Here is a 26,864-nt window from a genome sequence, read left to right as displayed (position 1 = left end):
CAGACTTGTGGAGGTCTACCATTTTTTTCCCTGAGGTCTTGGCTGATTTCCTTTGATTTTTCCATGATGTCAAGCAAAGAGGAACTGAGTTTGAAGGTAGGCCTTGAAATACATCCACAGGTACACCTCCAACTGACTAAAATGATGTCAATTAGCCTATCAGAAGCTTCTAAAGCCATGACATCATTTTCTGGAATATTCCAAGCTGTTTAAAGGCACAGTCAACTTAGTGTATGTAAACTTCTGACCCACTGGAATTGTGATACAGTGAATTATGAGTGAAATAATCTGTCTGTAAACAATTGTTGGAAAAATTACTTGTGTCATGCACAAAGTAGATGTCCTAACCGACTTGCCAAAACTATAGTTTAACAAGAAATGTGTGGAGTGGTTGAAAAACGAGTTTTAATGACTCCAACCTAAGTGTATATAAACTTCCGACTTCAACTGTATATTTAACAACAACATCATATTTATGTCCACCATGATGGGTTTAACAACAATGAAGTTATTCTGCAACTACAGTATAGGACTCAAACGTAGTTGATAGAAGAATTTGGTAATGACTAATTATTACACTCCACTTTGTGAAATGTGTTAGAATCATAAGACTACTTACCTAGTAATGTGTGAGCGTAGGGCAAGTTGAGATTACATTGTGTTACTATTTACAAGATGTGTACAGTGGAAAAATACAGCCCGCCTAAAGCGGGGTGGGATTTTGTATGACGTGTGTATAAAAGATGGACTCTGAAATTGTGGTAACAGAATTCTCTGGGCAGAATTCTCTGAATAAAGACGGCTCTGTCCGTTTCTTGAACCAAAGTCTTACAAACTTTGGGAAACACACAGAGACACTGAAATAGTTAGTTAATAAATTATCTTAACAGTAGTGGGGATGGGTAAATACTCCATGTTGAAAGTGTGTTTATTGTGTGTGTGTACGTACATGAGGGAGTGTATGTCTGTGTAATCTGTATCACCTCTCTCTTTCCAGGAGCAGGAGGGTCCAGAGGTGCTGCTGGTGAAGGAGGAGGGGTGTGAGGAGGGTCTGGGGAACCCTGAGGGGACCATGTTCATGGAGGACAACCAGACTACACCACCTCCTGAACCCACAAAGGAACCAGCTGAGCAGCACAGGACCACACACAGTCTCACTGAGGTGAGCCAACTGTGAACTGGGTCGTTCCACAAAATGAGTGCCTTTTTTTTTATACTTTAAGTAGAAATTGTGCACCAATATTACATTTTAAAAGCCTGTTATGGGGCCTCCCGAGTGACACATCGGTCTAAGGCACTGCATTGCAGTGTTGAGGCGTCACTACAGCCTGGGGTTCGATCCCAGTCTGCTTCACAGCCGGCCGTGACCGGGAGTCCCATAGGGCGGCGCACAATTGGCCTAGCGTCGTCCGGGTTAGGGGAGGGTTTGGCCGGGGGGCTTTCCTTGGCTCATCCCGCTCTAGCGACTCCTTGTGGCGGGCCGGGCGCCTGCAAGCTGACTTCAGTCGTCAGTTGAATGGTGTTTCCTCCGACACATTGGTGCGCTGGCTTCCGGGTTAAGCGAGCAGGTGTTAAGAAGCAGTGCGGCTTGGCGGGTCATGTTTCGGAGGAAGCATGACTCGACCTTCGCCTCTCCCAATCCCGTTTGGGAGTTGCAGCGATGAGACAAGATCGTAACTACCAATTGGATATCACGAAATTGGGGAGAAAAAGGGGCAAAAATTACAAACAAACAAAACTGTTCTGGATTTTCTGGAACCCGACTTTGTGCTGGATTGTTTTTTAACGTAGCTGCTGCCCACTCTGCTGCCTATGTAGCTAAAATGCAGTGGTGGAAAAAGTACTCAATTGTCATGCTTGAGTAAAAGTAAAGATACCTTAACAGAAACAAATTCCTTATATTAAGCAAACCAGACACACAATTTTAGTATTATTTTTAATTATGGACAGACAGGGGCACACTCCAACACATCATTTACAAACACAGTATTTGTGTTTCGTGAGTCCGCCAGATCAGAAGCAGTAGGGATGACAAAGCGTTATATTGATAGGTGCCATAATTCTGTCCTGCTTGAGCATTCTAAATGTAATGAGTACTTTAAGGTGTCAGGGAAAATGTATGGAGTAAAAAGTACATCATTTTCTTTAGGAATGTAGTGGAGTAAAAGTTGTCAAAAATATAAATAGTAAAGTACAGATACCCCAAAAAACGACTTAAGTAGTACTTACAAGTATTTTTAGTTAAGTACTTTACACCACTGCTAAAAGGGATAAAATAATGATTTTCCTCATCAACCTGCACATAATACCCCATAATGACAAAGCGAAAACACGTTTTTAGAAATGTTTGCAAATTTATTACAAATAAAAAACAGATACCTTATTTACATAAGTTTTCAGACCCTTTGCTATTCATCAATCAATCAATCACATTTTATTTATAAAGCCCTTTTTGCATCAGCAGATGTCACAAAGGCTAGGAAAACTCCCTAGAAAGGCAGAAACCTAGGAAGAAACCTAGAGAGGAACCAGGCTTGGAGGGTGGCCAGTCCCCCTTCTGGCTGTGCCGGGTGGAGATTATAACAGTACATGGCCATTAAGGCCAGATTCAATCTTCCAGAGATTTGAGACTGGGACGGAGGTTCACCTTACAGCAGGACAATGACCCTAAGCATACTGCTAAAGCAACACTCAAGTGGTTTAAGGGGAAACATTTAAATGTCTTGGAATGGCCTAGTCAAAGCCCAGACCTCAATCCAATTGAGAATCTGTGATATGACTTAAAGATTGCTGTACACCAGCGGAACCCATCCAACTTGAAGGAGCTGGAGCAGTTTTGCCTTGAAGAATGGGCAAAAATCCCAGTGGCTAGATGTGCCAAGTTTATAGAGACATACCCCAAGAGACTTGCAGCTGTAATTGCTGCAAAAGGTGGCTCTACAAAGTATTGACTTTGTGGGGGGTGAATAGTTATGCACGCTCAAGTTTTCTTTCTTTTTTTTGTCTTATTTCTTGTTTGTTTCACAATAAAACATATTTTGCATATTCAAAGTGGTAGGCATGTTGTGTAAATCAAATGATACAAACCACCCAAAAAATCAATTTTAATTCCAGGTTGTAAGGCAACAAAATAGGAAAAATGGGGGGTGAATACTTACGCAAGCCACTGTATGTACGGCAGGACCAAATCGGAGAGATAGGTAGGAGCAAGCCCATGTAATGCTTTGTAGGTTAGCAGTAAAACCTTGAAATCAGCCCTAGCCTTAACAGGAAGCCAGTGTAGAGAGGCTAGCACTGGAGTGATATGATCACATTTTTTGGTTCTAGTCAAGATTCTAGCAGCCGTGTTTAGAACTAACTGAAGTTTATTTAGTGCTTTATCCGGGTAGCCGGAGAGTAGAGCATTGCAGTAGTCTAATCTAGAAGTGACAAAAGCATGGACTGGATTTTCTGCATCATTTTTGGACAAAAAGTTTCTGATTTTTGCAATGTTTACGAAGATGGAAAAAAGCTGTCCTTGAAATATTATTGATATGTTCGTCAAAAGAGAGATCAGGGGTCCAGAGTAAGGCCGAGGTCCTTCAGTTTTAATTTTTGACGACTGTACAACCATCAGGATTAATAGTCAGATCCAACAGAAGATCTCTTTGTTTCTTGGGACCTAGAACTAGCATCTCTGTTTTGTCCGAGTTTAAAAGTAAAACATTTGCCGCCATCCACTTCCTTATGTCTGAAACACATGCTTCTAGGGTAGGCAATTTTGAGGCTTCACCATGTTTCATCGAAATGTAGAGCTGTGTGTCGTCTGCATAGCAATGAAAGTTAACATTGTGTTTCAGAATGACATCACCAAGAGGTAAAATAAATGAATGAATGAAAATAATAGTGGTCCTAAAACGGAACCTTGAGGAACACCGAAACTTACAACTGATTTGTCAGAGGACAAACCATCCACAGAGACGAACTGATATCTTTCCGACAGATAAGATCTAAACCAGGGAAGAACTTTTCCGTGTAGACCAATTAAGGTTTCCAATCTCTCCAAAATAATGTGGTGATCGATGGTGTCAAAAGCAGCACTAAGGTCTAGCACAATGACAGATGCAGAGCCCTGGTCTGACGCCATTAAAAGGTAATTTACTACCTTCACGAGTGCGGTCTCAGTGCTATTCATCCTTGAGATGTTTCTACAACTTGATTGGAGTCCACCTGTGGTAAATTCAATTGATTGGACATGATTTGGAAAGGCACACACCTGTCTACAGTGCATTCGGAAAGTATTCAGACCCCTTGTCACGAGAATTTCTATTTCTAATTAATCAAACTTAATGCTCTGAATAATTCCCAGAGGGTGTAAATTCTCTGGTTTAATCATGAATTAAACAAAGGTCCGTAACCAGCAAGAATGATCTGTATTTTTATTCATGGAGAGCTCTGGCGCCAAAAAACATACATACAGCTTTTATATCCCTTGACACACAAAGGCACTTTGCTCCGCCCACCTATAAACCGTTTCTTAGTCCCCTTCACCCTAGAATGCTTTCAACAGTTTCTAACTCCCCCCTCTGTTAGTGGGTTCACACTACATTATAACTCTAACACCTCACACACATTTATACTGTATTTGGGGTGAAATCCTTTAGTCATTATTCTTAAAATACAAATTAATCTATCAATCCACCCCTTTGACTAAATGTTTTCACATTCAGGATAAATGTATTTACAAGCATGATTAATCTCAGAGATTACGTCAGAACTAATAAACATTTCATCCAATGGCGGTCTTTCAGGGTCAAAATCCTCGTCATCCACCAAGCCTGGAGGATCGTTTTTCACATTCCCCTGGTCAGAGTCCGGAGTCGGTCCATCTCTCATCATTGTTGAGATACTGCATTTCACCAACGCCTTACTCACCAATCCTCGGACACAGGGAACAAGACAACAACCACATAATACAAGAATACCCATACAAACACTGACCGCCCCTAAGATGGTGGTTGCTATGGTTTTCCATTTACCAAACATTTCATCAAACCACCCTATCCACGATGTACTAACTTCTGAGTTCTCAGTTCATTCTTCACTTAGTGCAGTTAATTCTGCAAGAGCTCTGGTGACTGTCCCATCCAGTGTGGTGTTGTTAGGGATAAATGTGCAACAATGGCTTATCATTCTATAGACATTGGCCCTTTCTGCCTGATCTAGAGCCAACCTCTTTTACTAAGTCATGAGTGGGATGGCGGATAATTTCAGAAATCCCTTTTACTGCATCCCTAGTCCCGCCAATAAATCGTTGTTGGTCGTAATAGATATAATTAATCCACTTCACAATTTTGTTTATTGTCACCCACCAAAAGAACGTGGTAGTAAACCCTTCCCCTAATTCTTTCATAGCTTGTTATCCATCCGATACCCCTTGGTATCCCAATCGCATCCATCTAAATAGGGCTATTCTCCTTCTTGTTAAAACACTCCTCCTACGTCTGTTTAACCCTTTCCTTGGTTCCTGGTGACTAGTTCTAACTAGCTGAATCAGTAGAACCAGGGTGCACGTATCCAGCCACCCTTTTGGTATTCTCTGCCTTATACTGCCTTTACTGGCACACGCCCACCACACATCGGTTACAGGGGCTGTAAGGTTCAGAATTCTCTCCTGTGCTTCTGAACTCAAGTCAATCACATTACTACTATCTCCAATTGATAATTGGTGATGTCTTTGTTTCTCTTTACCCCCATCTGGATGTTCAGTCCCGCCGGTCTCATATTCCCGTCCCCAAGTGTGTTTAAACACTTGAGTCTAGGGAACAATCCGCCGTGGGGGCCGAACACAAATATAATGGGATTTTATAATCCCCAAGTTGCTTATTGACATGTACCCCACCCATTGGCTACGTCCCTAACCCTTATTCTGAATCTGACAATCTGCCCTTCTCTGACTCCCATTTTGTAGGCCACCTCGTCCCTTGACGGTCAGTATGTCAGGTCGCTTCTCTTCTCTTTTACTTCTAACAATGGTAAGGGCATAGCGTAATTGGTGGTGGATCTTGACATATCAAGACCATTGCCGAGACTATGATGCAGCTCAAGTTACCCCTATTCCCAAAAAACCGCCAACCCTCTCCTGTCCTCAGTCTTTCTGCTTGGTATCACCCCATACTCACACCCTGAGAACACACTACAGTGATGATAGGTCGGGGTAGGAGATCTTCGTTAACAGAGGTGATCCCCAGACCCTATTGGTCTAGTTCTTCTCTCTAACTCTGCGTGTGTTCAGTGGTGCTTGTATGTGTTCTTACCTTTTGCAGTGGGTAACGTGGACCCAGGTTGCGCTTTCTGTATTCTAATGGCAAAGGCAGTGACCAATATCACCTGATAGGGCCCTTCCCAACAGGCCTGCTTCCAGTCTTTCTTCTTTAGGGACTGGATGCTCACCAGTCACCTGGTTAGATAGAGTGGGTCACCTTCTCCTTTAGTTCACCTGTGGGGCACAAAACCTCTGCCATACCGCTCACATCAGTATTCTCTTTCTAGACTGTATCTAAAAAATTGTTTTTTTAAAAAGTATTTTGTCCTCTCCGTATATTATTGAATCCTACCACTAGCCTCTTCCCTCCTCTTGACACATGGTTCTGCTCATGTGTCAATATTACCACCTACCTAAACAATCACTTAGGTAATATTGGTAATTTATCATCCAATTGCCATCCCTTGTTTATTTTTGAGACTGTCCCTTGCTTCTTTATTGCTCCTCCCACTTCCTTTGTCTTTTATGGCGGCTAAATTCGACTTTCATTCAGTTCAGAATCAATAGTAATCCAATCAATCAATCTCTTATCTTGTAAAAACACTCATGTTTAGTTCAAACTCTGTTCTACCCCGGCTCTCCCGGGCTTGACCTGAAGACTGATGGTTGGACATGACAGGTCCATACTTAAATCTTTCAAACCTAACACAAACCCCCCTTCATGCTGTAATCAATCAAGAAGATAGCAAAGGAGAGACAGGTTTTAGCCTGAACTCTGCTCAACCCTGGTGCTGCTCCCTTCACAATGTTTGAAGAGAGACAAAAGACAGCCATGAATTGAAGTAAGAGCAAGCACTTCGACCCTAGGTCACCCAAGTCTTCTGCCTAGCAACAAAGAATAAAAAAACTATGTTCGTGATTGACCCAGTTATATCTAATAGCCCACCAAAAAAACTCCCTCATCACCATCTTTAAATCACGACCAATGTCATATCCCTCTTTACTCTCTACCATTTGGGTAAAATCCCTGTTATATGTAGGAAAAGCTAAGACTGTTTGGGAAGTGAGCAACTTTTTCCTATTCATAAATTGTTCTTCCTCCTCAGAGTTCCAAATTATTTTACCATGGGCTGCCATTGCCTTCCCATAGATAAGATCACTTACAGTGTAAAACAAATACTTGATATCGTTGATAAGCATACATTTAATGATATTCCTATCATCTGAACTATGTACTGTCTCTCACCCCTCCCCCCCGCTCCTTCCTACACAACGAGGGAGGCGCGGGGACCTGCCCTAATCATCTTCCTTCTTAGGAAATAATGTCATTCGTACTTGTAACATATTTTCATAGACCTATCTAGAATACTTCTAAAGCTATTCTAAACTGTTTTCTGCCCCTCCCAAAAGATAGAATTTGTAGATAATTGGCCCTCTTTCTGGGACTCACCCACAAACAGGACCAAGCCTGACCTGCTGAGGAGTGACGGACTCCATCCTAGCTGGAGGGGTGCTCTCATCTTATCTACCAACATAGATAGGGCTCTAACTCCTCTAGCCCCACAGTGAAATAGGGTGCAGGCCAGGCAGCAGGCTGTTAGCCAACCTGCCAGCTTAGTGGAGTCTGCCAATAGCACAGTCAGTGTAGTCAGCTCAGCCATACCCATTGAGACTGTGTCTGTGCCTCGACCTAGGTTGGGCAAAACTAAACATGGCGGTGTTCGCCTTAGCAATCTTATTAGGATAAAGACCTCCTCCATTCCTGCCATTATTGAAAGAGATCGTGATACCTCACATCTCAAAATAGGGTTACTTAATGTTAGATCCCTCACTTCAAAGGCAGTCATAGTCAATGAACTAATCACTGATCATAATCTTGATGTGATTGGCCTGACTGAAACATGGCTTAAGCCTGATGAATTTACTGTGTTAAATGAGGCCTCACCTCCTGGTTACACTAGTGACCATATTCCCGTGCATCCCGAAAGGCGGAGGTGTTGCTAACATTTACGATAGCAAATTTCAATTTACAAAAAAAAAAATGGCTTTTCGTCTTTTGAGCTTCTAGTCATGAAATCTATGCAGCCTACTCAATCACTTTTTATAGCTACTGTTTACAGGCCTCCTGGGCCATATACAGCGTTCCTCTCTGAGTTTCCTGAATTCCTATCAGACCTTGTAGTCATAGCAGATCATATTCTAATTTTTGGTGATTTTAATATTCACATGGAGAAGTCCACAGACCCACTCCAAAAGTCTTTCGGAGCCATCATCGACTCAGTGGGTTTTGTCCAACATGTCTCTGGACCTACTCACTGCCACAGTCATACTCTGGACCTAGTTTTGTCCCATGGAATAAATGTTGTAGATCTTAATGTTTTTCCACAAAATCCTGGACTATCGGACCACCATTTTATTACGTTTTGCAATCGCAACAAATAATCTGCTCAGACCCCAACCAAGGAGCATCAAAAGTCGTGGCTATAAATTCTCAGACAACACAAAAATTCCTTGATGCCCTTCCAGACTCCTTCTGCCTACCCAAGGACGTCAGAGGACAAAAATCAGTTAACCACTTAACTGAGGAACTCAATTTAACCTTGCGCAATACCCTAGATGCAGTTGCACCCCTAAAAACGAAAAACATTTGTCATAAGAAACTAGCTCCCTGGTATACAGAAAATACCCGAGCTTTGAAGCAAGCTTCCAGGAAATTGGAACGGAAATGGCGCCACACCAAACTGGAAGTCTTCCGACTAGCTTGGAAAGACAGTACCGTGCAGTACCGAAGAGCCCTCACTGCTGCTCGATCATCCTACTTTTCCAACTTAATCGAGGAAAATAAGAACAATCCAAAATTTCTTTTTGATACTGTTGCAAAGCTAACTAAAAAGCAGCATTCCCCAAGAGAGGATGGCTTTCACTTCAGCAGTAATAAATTCATGAACTTCTTTGAGAAAAGATCATGACCATTAGAAAGCAAATTACGGACTCCTCTTTGAATCTGCGTATTCCTCCAGGGCTTAGCTGTCCTGGATCTGCACAGACTCTGCGAGGGGCCTGGGATCGGGAGAGACACTTAAGTGTTTTAGTACTATATCTCTTGACACAATGATGAAAATAATCATTGGCCTCAAAACCTTCAAGCTGCATACTGGATCCTATTCCTACTAAACTGCTGAAGGAGCTGCTTCCTGTGCTTGGCCCTCCTATGTTGAACATAATAAACAGCTCTCTATCCACCGGATGTGTACCAAACTCACTAAAAGTGGCAGTGATAAAGCCTCTCTTGAAAAAGCCAAACCTTGACCCGGAAAATATAAAAAACTATCGGCCTATATCGAATCTTCCATTCCTCTCAAAAACTTTAGAAAAAGCTGTTGCGCAGCAACTCACTGCCTTTCTGAAGACAACCAATGTATACGAAATGCTTCAGTCTGGTTTTAGACCCCATCATAGCACTGAGACTGCACTTGTGAAGGTGGTAAAATGACCTTTAATGGCGTCAGACCGAGGCTCTGCATCTGTCCTCGTGCTACTAGACCTTAGTGCTGCCTTTGACACCATCGATCACCACATTCTTTTGGAGAGACTGGAAACCCAAATTGGTCTACACGGACAAGTTCTGGCCTGGTTTAGATCTTACCTGTCGGAAAGATATCAGTTTGTCTCTGTGAATGGTCTGTCCTCCGACAAATCAACTGTACATTTCGGGTGTTCCTCAAGGTTCCGTTTTAGGACCACTATTGTTTTCACTATATATTTTACCTCTTGGGGATGTTATTCGAAAACATAATGTTAACTTTCACTGCTATGCGGATGACACACAGCTGTACATTTCAATGAAACATGGTGAAGCCCCAAAATTGCCCTCGCTAGAAGCCTGTGTTTCAGACATAAGGAAGTGGATGGCTGAAAACTTTCTACTTTTAAACTCGGACAAAACAGAGATGCTTGTTCTAGGTCCCAAGAAACAAAGAGATCTTCTGTTAAATCTGACAATTCATCTTGATGGTTGTAAAGTCGTCTCAAATAAAACTGTGAAGGACCTCGGCGTTACTCTTGACCCTGATCTCTCTTTTGACGAACATATCAAGACTGTTTCAAGGACAGCTTTTTTCCATCTACGTAACATTGCAAAAATCAGAAATTTTCTGTCCAAAAATGATGCAGAAAAATTAATCCATGCATTTGTTACTTCTAGGTTAGACTACTGCAATGCTCTACTTTCCGGCTACCCGGATAAAGCACTAAATAAACTTCAGTTAGTGCTAAATACGGCTGCTAGAATCCTGACTAGAACCAAGAAATTTGATCATATTACTCCAGTGCTAGCTTCCCTACACTGGCTTCCTGTTAAGGCAAGGGCTGATTTCAAGGTTTTACTGTTAACCTATAAAGCGTTACATGGGCTTGCTCCTACCTATCTTTCCGAGTTGGTCCTGCCGTACATACCAATACGTACGCTACGGTCACAAGACGCAGGCCTCCTAATTGTCCCTAGAATTTCTAAGCAAACAGCGGGAGGCAGGGCTTTCTCCTATAGATCTCCATTTTTATGGAACAGTCTGCCCTACCCATGTGAGAGACGCAGACTCGGTCTCAACCTTTAAGTCTTTACTGAAGACTTATCTCTTCAGTAGGTCATATGATTGAGTGTAGTCTGGCCCAGGAGTGTGAAGGTGAACGGAAAGGCTCTGGAGCAACGAACAGCCCTTGCTGTCTCTGCCAGGCCGGTTCCCCTCTCTCCACTGGGGGTTCTCTGCCTCTAACCCTGTTACAGGGGCTGAGTCACTGGCTTGCTGGTGCTCTTTCATGCCGTCCCTAGGAGGGGGTGCGTCACTTGAGTGGGTTGAGTTACTGACGTGATCTTCCTGTCTGGGTTGGCGCCCCCTTGGTTTGTGCTGTGGTGGAGACCTCTGTGGGCTATACTCGGCCTTGTCTCAGGATTGTAAGTTGGTGGTTGAGGATATCCCTCTAGTGGTGCGGGGGCTGTGCTTTGGCAGAGTGGGTGGGGTTATATCCTTCCTGTTTGGCCCTGTCCGGGGTTTCTTCGGATGGGGCCACAGTGTCTCCGGACCGCTCCTGTCTCAGCCTCCAGTATTTATGCTGCAGTAGTTTATGTGTCGGGGGGCTGGGGGTTAGTTGGTTATACCTGGAGTACTTCTCCTGTCTTATCCAGTGTCCTGTGTGAATTTAAGTATGCTCTCTCTAATTCTCTCGTTCTCTCTTTCTCTCCGAGAACCTGAGCCCTAGGACCATACGTCAGGACTACCGGGCATGCTGACACCTTGCTGTCCCCAGTCCGCCTGGCCTTGCTGCTATTCCAGTTTCAACTGTTCTGCCTGCGGTTACGAAACCCCTACCTGTCCCAGACCTGCTGTTTTCAACTCTTAATGATCGGCTATGAAAAGCCAACTGAGAGACCTGAGCCCTAGGACCATACGTCGGGACTACCGGCCGTGGTGACTCCTTGCTGTCCCCAGTCCGCCTGGCCTTGCTGCTATTCCAGTTTCAACTGTTCTGCCTGCGGTTATGGAACCCCTACCTGTCCCAGACCTGCTGTTTTCAACTCTTAATGATCGGCTATGAAAAAGCCAACTGAGATTTATTCCTGATTATTATTTGACCATGCTTGTCACTTATGAACATTTTTGAACATCTTGGCATGGTTCTGTTATAATCTCCACCCGGCACAGCCAGAAGAGGACTGGCCACCCCTCATAGCCTGGTTCCTCTCTAGGTTTCTTCCTAGGTTTTGGCCTTTCTAGGGAGTTTTTCCTAGCCACCGTGCTTCTACACCTGCATTACTAGCTGTTTGGGGTTTTAGGCTGGGTTTCTGTACAGCACTTCGAGATATTAGCTGATGTACGAAGGGCTATATAAAATAAAATTGATTGATTGATTGATTGATTAATTCAACTTTTAATACACGTAAAAACTCTCTCTCCCTACACCCATTCCCTATTGAATAAGTCAGTCTTTCTATTTAACCCCAACCACACTTCAAATCTTCCATTCAACATCAACAAACCAAATACTCAGTAGTATCCGTTGAATTCACTCATACACACAGATTTCACCTTATGCCATTGAAATGCCCAACAAAACATAATAGTTCAATGGAACCCTCTATTGGCTCTCTACTATTTATACATTACTTCTATAACCACATTAGTTATGGTCCGATTACCCATTAAACCTTATCACATAACCTTATCACATAATCAAACAACGGCACAACCTTAAACTCATATGGGGCGGCAGGTAGCCCAGTAACCAAGAGTACCGTGTCAGCAACCGAGAGGTCGCCGGTTCCAATCCCCGAGCCGACCAGGCGAAAAATCTGCCGATGTGCCCCCGAGCAAGGCACCCAACCCCAATTGCTCCTGCAAGTCGCTCTGGACAAGAGCGTCTGCTAAATGACCAAAAATGCAAATGTAAATATTCTCTACTTTCTCACCCATGACGTACGTCTACGTTTGGGTGAGAAAGTTCATACGTATATTGTTAGAAATGTATAAGTACCTCTCAAATAATCGCTTCGTGGTGTTTTTAGCCAATTCTTAATCGACACAAATCACTTCTTCAAACATTTTACCCGTGGAACCAAAAAATAGACTGTCATTTCCCGGACATTGCCCTTTCCCTTAGCTCTGCAGTCGCGATGGTTATGACCTGTTTTGTTACAGTATTTACACGGGGCCTTACACTCTCTAGCAAAATTCTCTAGTCTTTCCTGACTCTCCAAAAGCCATACTCTCGCTGTGTCTAGCCCCTCCCCTCGCTGTTTCTTCAAATCCGTTCCACAGTTTAGCCTCTAATTTCTCCACATCGAGATGCCCAATAAATCCATACCTCTTCTCCCAAATTGATCCATAAAACATATTTCTTCGATCCCCTTAACATAATGCTATATCTTTTATCCCCCGTTAATTCTCGGACCTCTTTAGAATATTTATTTCCCATGGTGGAAAAATAAGAAATCCCCCCCGTTTAGTAATAATTCAATCCAGAATTATTTTCCTGGGACATATTATCTGGTGCGACTCTTGAGCCAATGTTTATGATCTGTTTTGTAATTAACCATTTAAATGATCCAACCCGTAACCCAGAGTTTTTTAAAACCCCAGTTTCGTGAAAGGGATGGGACAACCATTTTTTTCTCACGCTACCTATTTTAGTCCCTTCCTTGAAACAATTACACGATGATAATTATCTCCCTTCCTGTTTATATTGTAAACACTGTACCCCGTACAATCTCAATATTAACTAGTTTATTTTGGTGATGGCCATTCCTTTTAATTCTCTTATGAGATTTTGGTAACTATTCTCTGCCCTCCACAAGAATTACTATTCTCAAACAAGTTCAAATAATTACACCAAAACTCATGAATAAAAATTACTGACCTTCTCCTTGCAGTTCGGATTTAAATGCTTTTTCAATCTCGTTAACGTCTTTATCGTTCATAAGATTCATCACCAGCCTGTTTATAACCTTAACGTCGAAGGCCAGGTCTATTCTATACGGATGCTATCATCCGCCCGTGCACGGTTTTCGGTGTCCTCAGAACGATAGACGTATTTTGAGATCCGGCTCGAAGGACCATTTGTCACGAGAATTTCTATCTCTAATTAATCAAACTTAATGCTCTGAATAATTCCCAGAGGGTGTAAATTCTCTGGTTTAATCATGAATTAAACAAAGGTCCGTAACCAGCAAGAATGATCTGTATTTTTATTCATGGTGAGCTCTGGCGCCAAAAAACATACATACAGCTTTTATATCCCTTGACACACAAAGGCACTTTGCTCCGCCCACCTATAAACTGTTTCTTAGTCCCCTTCACCCTGGAATGCTTTCAACAGTTTCTAACTCCCCCCCTCTGTTAGTGGGTTCACACTACATTATAACTCTAACACCTCACACATTTATACTGTATTTGGGGTGAAATCCTTTAGTCATTATTCTTAAAATACAAATTAATCTATCACCCCTTTACTTTGTTCACATTTTGTTACATTACAGCCTTATTCTAAAATGGATTAAAAATATATATATCCTCATCAATCTACACACAATACCCCATAATGACAAAGCAAAAACAGGCTTTTAGACATTTTTGCTAATGTATTAAAAATTGAGAGCTGAAATATCACATTTATATAAGTATTCAGAGCCTTTACTCAGTACTTTGTTGAAGCACCTTTGGAAGCGATTACAGCCTCAAGTCTTCTTGGGTATGACGCTACAAGCTTGGCACACCTGTATTTGGGGAGTTTCTCCCATTCTTCTCTGCAGATCCTCAAGCTCTGTCAGGTTGGATGGGGAGCTTCGCAGCACAGCTGTTTTCAGGTCTCTCCATAGACGTTCGATTGGGTTCAAGTCCAGGCTCTAGCTGGGCCACTCAAGGACATTCAGAGACTTGTCCCGAAGCCACTTGTGCGTTATCTTGGCTGTGTCCTTAGGGTCGTTGTCCTGTTGGAAGGTGAACCTTCGCCCTAGTCTGAGATCCTGAGTGCTCTGGAGCAGGTTTTCATCAATGATCTCTCTTTTGGCAAACTCCAAGCGGGCTGTCATGTGCCATTTTACTGAGGAGTGGCTTCCATCTGGCCACTCTACCATAAAGGCCTGATTGGTGGAGTGCTGCAGAGATGGTTGTCCTTCTTGTGTGTAGATTGATGAGGGAAAAAAACATTTGAATCCATTTTAGAATAAGGCTGTAATGTAACAAAATGTGGAAAAAGTCAAGGGGTCTGAATACTTTACAAATGCACTGTAAATGGAAAGATCCTCCTAGATCAGTACTCCTACTCTGAGACTCTTTGTGGATACGGCCCCGGTCTTGATTCATTTCATCTTAAAGGGCAGTTCTGCCACTTTTCAATCTCATGTTCATCATCTCCAGCACCAAACCAGTGTCTACAAATGTGAAAACAGCCAGTTTCTATGATATGTGGTTAAAAAGATAAGGTCCTAAAAAAATGCTTCTCTGTGACATCTCTGGGTAGGATTAAAAGTAAAAAACATTAATTTTCAAAACCTGCAACGAGTTTCTAGCCCAAGGGAGGGTATTGTCTTGCTCCCCACGTCACTGCGAATCTCAGTGTTTGAAAATCACTGTTTTTTTAATGTCATCGGGTATAATTTTTTTACTTTATATTTTTTTCAACAAAACTTCGAAATGTGCCGTTTTCACATACCTAATGGATTTCCAGGTCGAGCAGCTGCAAGCAAGCCTAAGATCACCATGCGCAATGCCAAGCGTCAGCTGGATAGGTGTAAAGCCTGCCGCCATTAGACTCTGGAGCAGTGGAAACGTGTTCTCTGGAGTGATGAATCAAGCTTCACCATCTGGCAGTCCAATGGACAAATCTAGGTTTGGCGGATGCCAGGAGAACGCTACCTGTCCCAATGCATAGGGGCTAGGCCCCTTAGTTCCAATGAAGGGTAATCTTAACGCTACAGCATACAATGACATTCTAGACGATTCTGTGCTTCCACCCTTGTGGCAATAGTTTGGGGAAGGCCCTTTCCTGTTTCAGCATGACAAAGCGAGGTCCATACAGAAATGGTTTGTCGAGATCGGTGTGGAAGACCTTGACTGGACTGCACAGAGCCCTGACCTCAACCCCATCGAACACCTATGGGATGAATTGGAACGCCGACCGCGAGCCAGGTCTAATCGCCCAACATCAGTGCCCGACCTCACTAATGCTCTTGTGGCTGAATGGAAGCAAGTCCCCACAGCAATGTTCTAACATCTAGTGGAAAGCCTTCCCAGAAGAGTGGAGGCTGTTATATCAGCAAAGGGGGGACCAACTCCATATTAATGCCCATGTTTTAGGAAAGAGATGTTCGACGAGCAGGTGTCCACATACAGTAAATGTATGTTGACACTGGTATTGTGCTGGAGATAATGAAAGTGAGGTTGAAAAGTGGTGGAGTTGCCCTTTAAGTGTGAGACCATGCCTTTGAATGATCAAACCATTAAAGTAATCAAATCAACCAATATGTTTGCATAGTATCAAATCAACTAACATGTTTGCATAGTACTCATAGCAATCCCTCATTGCCCAATCAGAGGATGCTCCACAGCAGGGTGTTCATATCAGATTTCTTGATCCAACATCCTCTCACTCTGTATCTCTTACAGTCAGTAGACATGGAGGATGGGAAGCCTGATCTGCTGCTAGTCAAAGTGGAGACGATAGAGGATGGACCAGAGAGCATTGATCTGCTGAGTGGAATAAAGATGGGGGAGCAAGGTAAGGGAGACATACAGTACCAGTCAAAAGCAGTAAAAATAAAGAAAATCCCTTGAATGAGTAGGTGTGTCCGAACGTTTGACTGGTAATGTACATATTTACATTTTGGTCATTTAGCAGACGCTCTTATCCAGAGCAACTTACAGGAGCAATTAGGGTTAAGTACCTTGCTCAAGGGCACATCGACAGATTTTCAACTAGTCAGCTCAGGGATTCGAACCAGCAACATTTCGGTTACTGGCCCAATGCTTTTAACCGCTAGGCTACCTGCCTACATATAGTAATAGATCTTCAATGGGAATAATGATGCGCCTGGCTATTGTTTTTTTTTCTATATTTTCTTCATCCATAAACTTTAATCAATAGAATTTATGTTTACATATAAAAACACACATTATAATCTATGAACTTGACCCGGTAATTGACAACAACAAAAAAACTCCATATGTAGAGTTTTCTCTGCCATGTTTTTAAAGTCTGTTTTCTAACCTCTTCACGCAGGTGGTTGGCTGGAGGCTAACAGAGGAGACTGGGCGACCATTTTGGATTCCCAGACCCAGACCGGTGCAGCCAAGAGCCCAGGGGACAACATCACTGAGCAGGGCAGGACCAGAGGCCACATAGTGGAGGTCAGTGGATGGGACAGCATCCTCAACTCTGGGCTGGGTAACAACACTGTTAACCACAACCAGAAACAGACATTCGAACACAAAACAACAACCGATCTTAGTCTCCATGACAACAGACTGGCTGAGACCAGTGCGAGGCGCAGATTTGGTCCGCGGGGACGGGGACGTGTCTGTATGCGGCGGGAGAGAACAGAAACGGACTCTGCTAGTGATGCTCCGTCCTGCTCCTATAGTTGTGATTCAGAGACACTGATGGTGCCTCAGGTTAACCCCCTAACAGGTGCTGCCCTCAGCCTGCCTTCTATAGGATCTATCAACTGGAACATGGACCCTGCGACAACACAGACACTCCCTGGCCTTCATCCTCCTCACACTCTCCTTATGTTAAACCAGACCTCAGACAATGCCAGTGCTTCACCAGTAAATGGCTACACAAGCCGATTGACAAATGACAGTAGTAGTAACGCTATCAGTAGATCCGGTGGCAAAGAGAAGCGCTTCCCGTGTTCGTTCTGTGGGAAAGCCTTCAGTTTCTACAAACAGGTGGAGATCCACCAGAGGATGCACACGGGTGAGAAACCATTCGGCTGCCACCTGTGCCGGGCCACTTTCTCCCAATCATCCAGCCTGAAGAGGCACCAGAGAGTCCACACAGGGGAGAAACCCTACAGTTGCCCCCAGTGTGAGAAGAGGTTCTCCCGCCAGCACCAGCTGAAGATGCACCTGAAGGTCCACACGGGAGAAAGGCCATTCGACTGTAAGCACTGTGGGAAGAGGTTCTCAGAGGGGAGATACCTCAAGATGCACCAGCAGAAAAACCATTCCACTCTATAACATAGAAAGTAACCATTCCACTCGATAGCTTTTGAAGTTAAGATCAAACCCTGCATTAAAGGTAGACTCAGCGAGATGACATAGATGCATAAAGTAAACAGCAGTAGTGGGTCAATTTCCACAACAACTAAGAGCGTTGAAGTGCAAGGCCCAGACATTGTGTGATATATAAGGCAAATAATACAATATTGTGTTACAGCCTGAATTTAAAATGTATTAAATGTATATGTTTTGTTACTGGCCTACACAGAATACCCCATAATGTCAAAGTGGAACTATGTTTTTCTAAAATTGTACAAATTATTTAAAAATGAAAAGCTGAAATGTCTTGAGTCAGTAAGTATTCAACCCCTTTGTTATGGCAAGCCTAAATAAGTTCAGGAGTACACGTGCTTAATAAGTCACATAAGTTGAATGGACTCTAATTGCAATAATAGTGTTTAACATGATTTTTGAATGACTACTTTCATTTCTGTACCCCACACATACAATTATATGTAAGGTCCCTCAGTCAAGCACAGATTAAACCACAAAGACCAGGGAGGTTTTTCAATGCCTTGCAAAGAAGGGCACCTATTGGTAGACATTGAATATCCCTTTTAATTACACTTTCGATGGTGTATCAATACACCCAGTCCCTACAAAGATACAGGCGACCTTCCTATCTCAGTTGCTGGAGAGGAAGAAAACCACTCAGGGATTTCACCATGAGGCCAATGGTGACATGTAAACAGTTAGTTTAATGGCTGTGATAGGAGAAAACTGAGGATGGATCAACAACATTGTAGTTACTCCACAATACTAACCTAATTGACAGAGTGAAAAGAAGGAAGCCTGTACAGAATACAAATATTCCAAAACATCCATCCTGTTTGCAACAAGGCACTAAAGTAATACTGCAAAAAATGTGGCAAAGCAATTAACTTTATGTCCTGAATACAAAGTGTTACGTTTGGGGCAAATCCAATACAACACATTACTGAGTACCACTCCATATTTTCAAGCATAGTGGTGGCTGCATCATGTTATGGGTATGCTATTAATTGTTAAGGACTGGGGAGTTTTTCAGGATAAAAAATAACCTGAATGGAGCTAAGCACAGGCTAAATCCTAGAAAACCTGGTTCAGTCTGCTTTCCACCAGACACTGGGAGTTTAATTCACCTTTCAGCAGGACAATAACCTAAATCACAAAGCCAAATCTACACTGGAGTTGCTTACCAAGAAGACAGTGAATGTTCCTGAGTGGCCGAGTTACAGTTTTGACTTAAATCTACTTGAAAATCTGAGGCAAGACCTGCAAATGGTTGTCGAGCAATGATCAACAACCAATTTGACAGAGCTTGAATAATTTTTTGAAAGAATAATGGGCAAATGTTGCACAATCCAGGTGTGGAAAGCTCTTAGAGACTTACTCAGAAAGACTCTCAGCTGTAATCGCTGCCAAAGGTGCTACAAAGTATTGACTCTGGGGTGTGAATACTTATGTAAATTTGATATTTCTGTATTTCATTTTCAATACATTTGCAAACATTTCTAAAAACATGTTTTCACTTTGTCATTCTTGGTTATAGTCAAATCAAATCAAATTTGATTTGCCACATGTGCCGAATACAACAGGTGTAGACATTACAGTGAAATGCTTACTTACATAGTATTTAGATGGGTGAGAAAAAATAAATATTTAATCAATTTTGAATTTGGACTGTAACACATCAAAATGTGGAATAAGTCAAGGGGTATGAATACTTTCTGAAGGCCCTGTATATAGCCTAAAAAGTATGTTACATATTGTGTTTGTACTGTGTAGATTATATGATGTTCACAAATAACTATTTCATTACTTTCATTCAAATACTTACATTTTTCCCCAAGACACTTAATGAGAAAATGAATGCAGTTGATCAAGTTCATGCAGATACTTTATTGAGACGTGTGTGGTGTTTTCATCTGGTGAATTTAAAACTTGCTTGTTTAATAATAATAATAATAATAAGCCATTTAGCAGACGCTTTTATCCAAAGCGACTTACAGTCATGCGTGCATACATTATTTATTTTTTGTGTATGGGTGGTCCCGGGGATCGAACCCACTACCTTGGCGTTACAAGCGCCGTGCTCTACCAGCTGAGCTACAGAGGACCACAAATAAACAAAACATTTGACTATTCATTCTAAGACTTTTATTGACTCTCTTTTGTATACATCACATCTGATCTCACTCTATTCTGCATACTCCCGACAGCGCTTTATGACCAATATACACTTACTAAATATACCTACACATACCCACACACTAACAAACACCTACTGTACATGTCAAAATAGTTTGGTTAGGTTTGTCTGAAGTCCTATCATAGCTGACTTGTTTTATACGCACATCATATTTATGTCCACCATGATGGGTTTAACAACAATGAAGTCATTCTGTAACTACAGTATAGGACTCAAACGTAGTGGGGATGGGTAAACACTCCATGTCAGGGTTTTTTCTGGATCAAAATGGGGCTTTGGTGGTGGGTGTGACTGGGGGGCATGGCCATGGGTGTGGCCAATTAACCAAAAATGTTAGAGGCCCTCCTGTTGGCCGCAATGACACATTTATTCAAGGAGTATTCAACTCTTATGCTACGAGGTCCGGAGCCTGCTGGTTTTCTGTTCGACATGATAATTAATTGCACCCTACTGGTTTCCCACATCTACATCAGTCCCTGATAAGAGGGGAACAATAGAAAAAATGCAGTGTAACTGGCTTCGAGGTCCAGCGTTGAGTTTGAGGGACTTATGCTATCTGAGTGTCTCAAACATTATACAAAAATCAATGCGATGACAAAAATACTCCTGAATGCATAGTTTTTGGGAATTTTAGATTCTCCCTGACTGTCTAGCTTTTATTTAGGTGATTGTTAGTTCTTAAAGATGATCTTATTATAAAATATATACAGTGAGGCGAAAAAGTATTTGATCCCCTGCTGATTTTGTACGTTTGCCCACTGACAAAGACATGATCAGTCTATAATTTTAATGGTAGGTTTATTTGAACAGTGAGAGACAGAATAACAACAACAAAATCCAGAAAACGCATGTCAAAAATGTTATCAATTGATTTGCATTTTAATGAGGGAAATAAGTATTTGACCCCTCTGCAAAACATGACTTAGTACTTGGTGGCAAAACCCTTGTTGGCAATCACAGAGGACAGATGTTTCTTGTAGTTGGCCACCAGGTTTGCACACATCTCAGGAGGGATTTTGTCCCACTCCTCTTTGCAGATCTTCTCCAAGTCATTAAGGTTTCGAGCCTGACGTTTGGCAACTCGAACCTTCAGCTCCCTCCACAGATTTTCTATGGGATTAAGGTCTGGAGACTGGCTAGGCCACTCCAGGACCTTAATGTGCTTCTTCTTGAGCCACTCCTTTGTTGCCTTGGCCATGTGTTTTGGGTCATTGTCATGCTGGAATACCCATCCACAACCCATTTTCAATGCCCTGGCTGAGGGAAGGAGGTTCTCACCCAAGATTTGACGGTATATGGCGCCGTCCATCGTCCCTTTGATGCGGTGAAGTTGTCCTGTCCCCTTAGCAGAAAAACACCCCCAAAGCATAATGTTTCCACCTCCATGTTTGACGGTGGGGATGGTGTTCTTGGGGTCATAGGCAGCATTCCTCCCCCTCCAAACACGGCGAGTTGAGTTGATGCCAAAGAGCTCGATTTTGGTCTCATCTGACCGCAACACTTTCACCCACTTTCAAGCTACATCTTCACAAAGGACAATCTGATCCCTACACAGGCTCAGGAGCCTGGGAGGACGGTACCTTTTCCGCCGCCAGTACCCCTTGAAGGTCATCCGCTGTGAATTATTTCAGGCCCAAAAACGTTTCTGCTGCAGCCACAATGATGTCCCATTTTTTAACAGTCAAATTAATAACTGTTGCAATACACTGAATAAACGCCACAAAGTCCACCTTATTCACACAAAGCGTGTCCGGTTCTCTTGGTTGACAAACATTCACTACCATATCATCAACACTAGCATCACTTGCTGTCTCAATTATTTTCCTTGCCTTCGCGTAGGAGAGCCACCCTTACTTTTGCCACCTTGACCTCCTTCACCCTTACAGGGCACTCCAAGAACTCTCGATCATGATCCCCACCACCGTTGCAACACTGACCTTCTTCACTCCGATCTTCAATATACTCCTTCCGTCTGCAAACATTTTCGACATGGCCAAATCCTTTACAGTTATTGCATTGTAGTGGCGTATGGACAAATGCTCTTACTGCATACTTTACGTAACCTAACTTTACATGCATAGGAATGTGCTCTTTATCAAAAAACAAAAGAACCGACAGAGTTTCTTCCTTTTCCCCATGTGGTTCAGGGGACGGGCACCAACCACATCTTGGATTCTCTTGAAGTATTCAGTATCTACCTCCATCGACACCCCGGCTATGACTCCTTTAACTGGTGCTTTACTCCGCATTTCAAAGTATAATTCTCTCACGATTATAAAGCCAACAAAATTGTAATTAAAACAGCATATTATTGACTTAAAGGTTAGCTGTGAGCCCAGCATTTAGCTTATCCAGGGTCAGTTTTAGACCTAAATAGAGCAACCATGTACTGTCTATCTCCCTCAAACTCAACTCAGGACCTCGAAGCCAGTTCCACTGCTTTTTAAAATTGTTCCCCTTTAATCAGGGACTGATTTAGACCTGGGACACCAGGTGGATGCAATTAATTATCAGGTAGAACAGAAAACCAGCATGCTCCGGACCTCATAGGGTAAGAGTTGAATACCCCTGAACTATCTACTATGGGAACAACTGCAAGCAACATTGCTAAAATGAATAAAATAAAATGAACCTCATATGATACCTGTAGCCTAATTGTCATCTCCTTATTTTTATTCTGTATCTAAACAATTTTATATCTTAGCACTTAAATGGCATTGACAAAATCTGGTATATGGTTTGCCTCATTGTCGACTGGTATCATTTTAAGTTGAGAACATATAGCTCAACATGTAAACAATGTGTGAGTTTAGCTATTCTCTGCTTCAGATGACAGATGCCCATAAGGCCAGTAATGCCATCATACTGAAGGCCTATGGCTGCACTGGCGATGCATGCCGTATGATAAGCTGCTAAATGGATTCAGATAGCTGATATACTGCGAGAGAGTGACAATCAAATAAAACAGATTGGAGATCTTACAACTAGACAAAAAGGAAATGTTCATTTGAAAATACACCAGACACATTAGAGACAGAACCCCTTCCCTTCTTTATTGCAGGATTGTGATATGGGATTAATCAACATTGACACTAGTTCATTTTGAATAATAGTTTAAGAATTAAAACAAGTTTAAACACTTCACTTCAAAGAATCAACACTTCATCACTACAAAATGCACAAATAAGCTAACTCATATGTAAAGATTAGACAGTATAGTCTAAACAACAATAGATTTACCTTTTTAAATTTTAGTAATTTAGCAGACACTCTTATCCAGAGCAATTAGTGTTAAGTGCCTTGCTCAAGGACACCGACAGATTTTTCACCTAGTCGGCTTGGGGATTCGAACCAGTGACCTTTTTATAACCAGCTCCTAATCGCTAGGCTACCTGCCGCCCTAGATGATTGAGTAGTAACAAGTAAGTTATTATTACTAACGTATAATTTCAGGTGAACAAAAAAAACTTCATACCAGCGGTGGCCAACCTTGCTCCACTGATCCCTGATCTACTGGGTGAGCAGACTACATGTTCCACTCCAGCAATAGCCCACTTGATTATCAACTCAGTAGGTTTGATAAATTGAATCAGGTTTGTTATTGTTGAGCTGAAACAGAACCATGCACACCTAGCAGACCTCCAGCAGGGTTGGCCTGCTCCAATTGTAATAGGTTTGTTTATACATTGTGTGTGATGTTTAACTTTATTTTTGTATACAACATGTGCTAACATACTGTAGCTCAATGTACGGTAGTTGCGTGGTAGGAAACGGAAGGAAAAAAACAGGCCAATCAAAACCGTCTAACCTACAGTGGGGGAAAAAAAGTATTTAGTCAGCCACCAATTGTGCAAGTTCTCCCACTTAAAAAGATGAGAGAGGCCTGTAATTTTCATCATAGGTACACGTCAACTATGACAGACAAATTGAGAAAAGAAATCCAGAAAATCACATTGTAGGATTTTTTATGAATTTATTTGCAAATTATGGTGGAAAATAAGTATTTGGTCACCTACAAACAAGCAAGATTTCTGGCTCTCACAGACCAGTAACTTCTTCTTTAAGAGGCTCCTCTGTCCTCCACTCGTTACCTGTATTAATGGCACCTGTTTGAACTTGTTATCAGTATAAAAGACACCTGTCCACAACCTCAAACAGTCACACTCCAAACTCCACTATGGCCAAGACTAAAGAGCTGTCAAAGGACACCAGAAACAAAATTGTAGACCTGCATTAGGCTGGGAAGACTGAATCTGCAATAGGTAAGCAGCTTGGTTTGAAGAAATCAACTGTGGGAGCAATTATTAGGAAATGGAAGACATACAAGACCACTGATAATCTCCCTCGATCTGGGGCTCCACGCAAGATCTCACCCCGTGGGGTCAAAATGATCACAAGAACGGTGAGCAAAAATCCCAGAACCACACGGGGGGACCTAGTGAATGACCTGTAGAGAGCTGGGACCAAAGTAACAAAGCCTACCATCAGTAACACACTACGCCGCCAGGGACTCAAATCCTGCAGTGCCAGGCGTGTCCCCCTGCTTAAGCCAGTACATGTCCAGGCCCGTCTGAAGTTTGCTAGAGTGCATTTGGATGATCCAGAAGAGGATTGGGAGAATGTCATATGGTCAGATGAAACCAAAATATAACTTTTTGGTAAAAACTCACCTCGTCGTGTTTGGAGGACAAAGAATGCTGAGTTGCATCCAAAGAACACCATACCTACTGTGAAGCATGGGGGTGGAAACATCATGCTTTGGGGCTGTTTTTCTGCAAAGGGACCAGGACGACTGATCCGTGTAAAGGAAAGAATGAATGGGGCCATGTATCGTGAGATTTTGAGTGAAAACCTCCTTCCATCAGCAAGGGCATTGAAGATGAAACGTGGCTGGGTCTTTCAGCATGACAATGATCCCAAACACACCACCCGGGCAACGAAGGAGTGGCTTCGTAAGAAGCATTTCAAGGTCCTGGAGTGGCCTAGCCAGTCTCCAGATCTCAACCCCATAGAAAATCTTTGGAGGGAGTTGAAAGTCCGTGTTGCCCAGCGACAGCCCCAAAACATCACTGCTCTAGAGGAGATCTGCATGGAGGAATGGGCCAAAATAACAGCAACAGTGTATGAAAACCTTGTGAAGACTTACAGAAAACGTTTGACCTGTGTCATTGCCAACAAAGGGTATATAACAAAGTATTGAGAAACTTTTGTTATTGACCAAATACTTATTTTCCACCATAATTTGCAAATAAATTCATTAAAAATCCTACAATGTGATTTTCTGGAATTTTTTTCTCTCATTTTGTCTGTCATAGTTGACGTGTACCTATGATGAAAATTACAGGCCTCTCTCATCTTTTTAAGTGGGAGAACTTGCACAATTGGTGGCTGACTAAATACTTTTTTCCCCCACTGTATAGCAGAGCACTTTCGACACACCTACTTCTTTCCACACGCCCACTACTTTCCTTTCGACACACCCACTTCTTTCCACACGCCCACTACTTTCCTTTCAACAGCCAGTCGGAGGTGTCCATATGTGGCTGGAGATAACAGCCTCAGCTAGCGGTCAGGGATGTAGTGCCGCCAGAGTGTGGAGGAGTGGCACTCCCTCAGTTTTTTCAATTTGAGAATAAAGATAGCTGGTAAAACTATTTCTGGAAAATGTATTCTGATAAATTCTAAATAAATTATATTTAATAACCACTACAATTCCATGAAAAATTATAGAATGGCAAACCAAATAAATAGGTACAAACCACAGTCCCGGACAAGCTAAACACCTTCTTCGCCCGTTTTGAGGATAACACAGTGCCACGGCCGCGGCCCGCTCCCAAGGACTGTGGGCTCTCGTTCTCCGTGGCCGACGTGAGTAAAACATTTAAGCGCGTTAATCCTCGCAAGGCTGCCGGCCCAGACGGCATCCCTAGCCGCGTCCTCAGAGCATGCGCAGACCAGCTGGCTAGAGTGTTTACGGACATATTCAATCTCTCCATATCCCAGTCTGCTGTCCCCACTTGCTTCAAGATGTCCACCATTGTTCCTGTACCCAAGAAAGCAAAGGTAACTGAACTCAATGACTATCACCCCGTAGCACTCACTTCTGTCATCATGAAGTGCTTTTAGAGGCTAGTTAAAGATCATATCATCTCTACCTTACCTGACACCCTAGACCCACTTCAATTTGCATACCGTCCCAATAGATCCACAGACGATGCCATCGCACTGCACACTGCCCTATCCCATCTGGACAAGAGGAATACCTATGTAAGAATGCTGTTCATTGACTATAGCTCAGCCTTCAACACCATAGTATCCGCCAAGCTCGTCATTAAGCTTGGGGCCCTGGGTCTGAACCCCGCCCTGTGCAACTGGGTCCTGGACTTCCTGACGGGCCGCCCCCAGGTGGTGAAGGTAGGAAATTAGGCCTGATTACCAACAATGACGAGACAGCCTACATGGAGTAGGTGAGGGCCCTGGCGGAGTGGTGCCAGGAAAATAACCTCTCCCTCAACGTCAATAAAACGAAGGAGCTGATCGTGGGCTTCAGGAAACAGCAGAGGGAGCACGCCCCTATCCACATCGACGGGACCGCAGTGGAGAAGGTGAAAAGCTTCAAGTTCCTCTGCGTACATATAACTGACAATCTGAAATG

The 26,864-nt window shown here is 42.7% G+C and overlaps 1 protein-coding gene across 1 annotated transcript; it reads left to right on the top strand.

Moving 5' to 3' along the window:
* The first annotated feature begins 1,022 nt into the window (after positions 1 to 1,022).
* On the top strand, positions 1,023 to 18,227 carry LOC121556664 (endothelial zinc finger protein induced by tumor necrosis factor alpha-like). Its single transcript, XM_041870548.2, has 3 exons — positions 1,023 to 1,162; positions 16,402 to 16,513; positions 17,015 to 18,227. Exons 1-3 carry the CDS (start codon positions 1,073 to 1,075, stop codon positions 17,974 to 17,976), a joined length of 1,164 nt encoding a protein of 387 aa, XP_041726482.2. The 5' UTR covers positions 1,023 to 1,072; the 3' UTR covers positions 17,977 to 18,227.
* The last annotated feature ends 8,637 nt before the right edge of the window (positions 18,228 to 26,864 follow it).

This window comes from Coregonus clupeaformis, unplaced genomic scaffold (assembly GCF_020615455.1).
Source record: "Coregonus clupeaformis isolate EN_2021a unplaced genomic scaffold, ASM2061545v1 scaf0584, whole genome shotgun sequence".
NCBI classification, from domain to species: Eukaryota; Metazoa; Chordata; class Actinopteri; order Salmoniformes; family Salmonidae; genus Coregonus; species Coregonus clupeaformis.
Note: the sequence above shows the minus strand (reverse complement) of the source record. Positions and strands in the feature narration are given on the sequence as shown.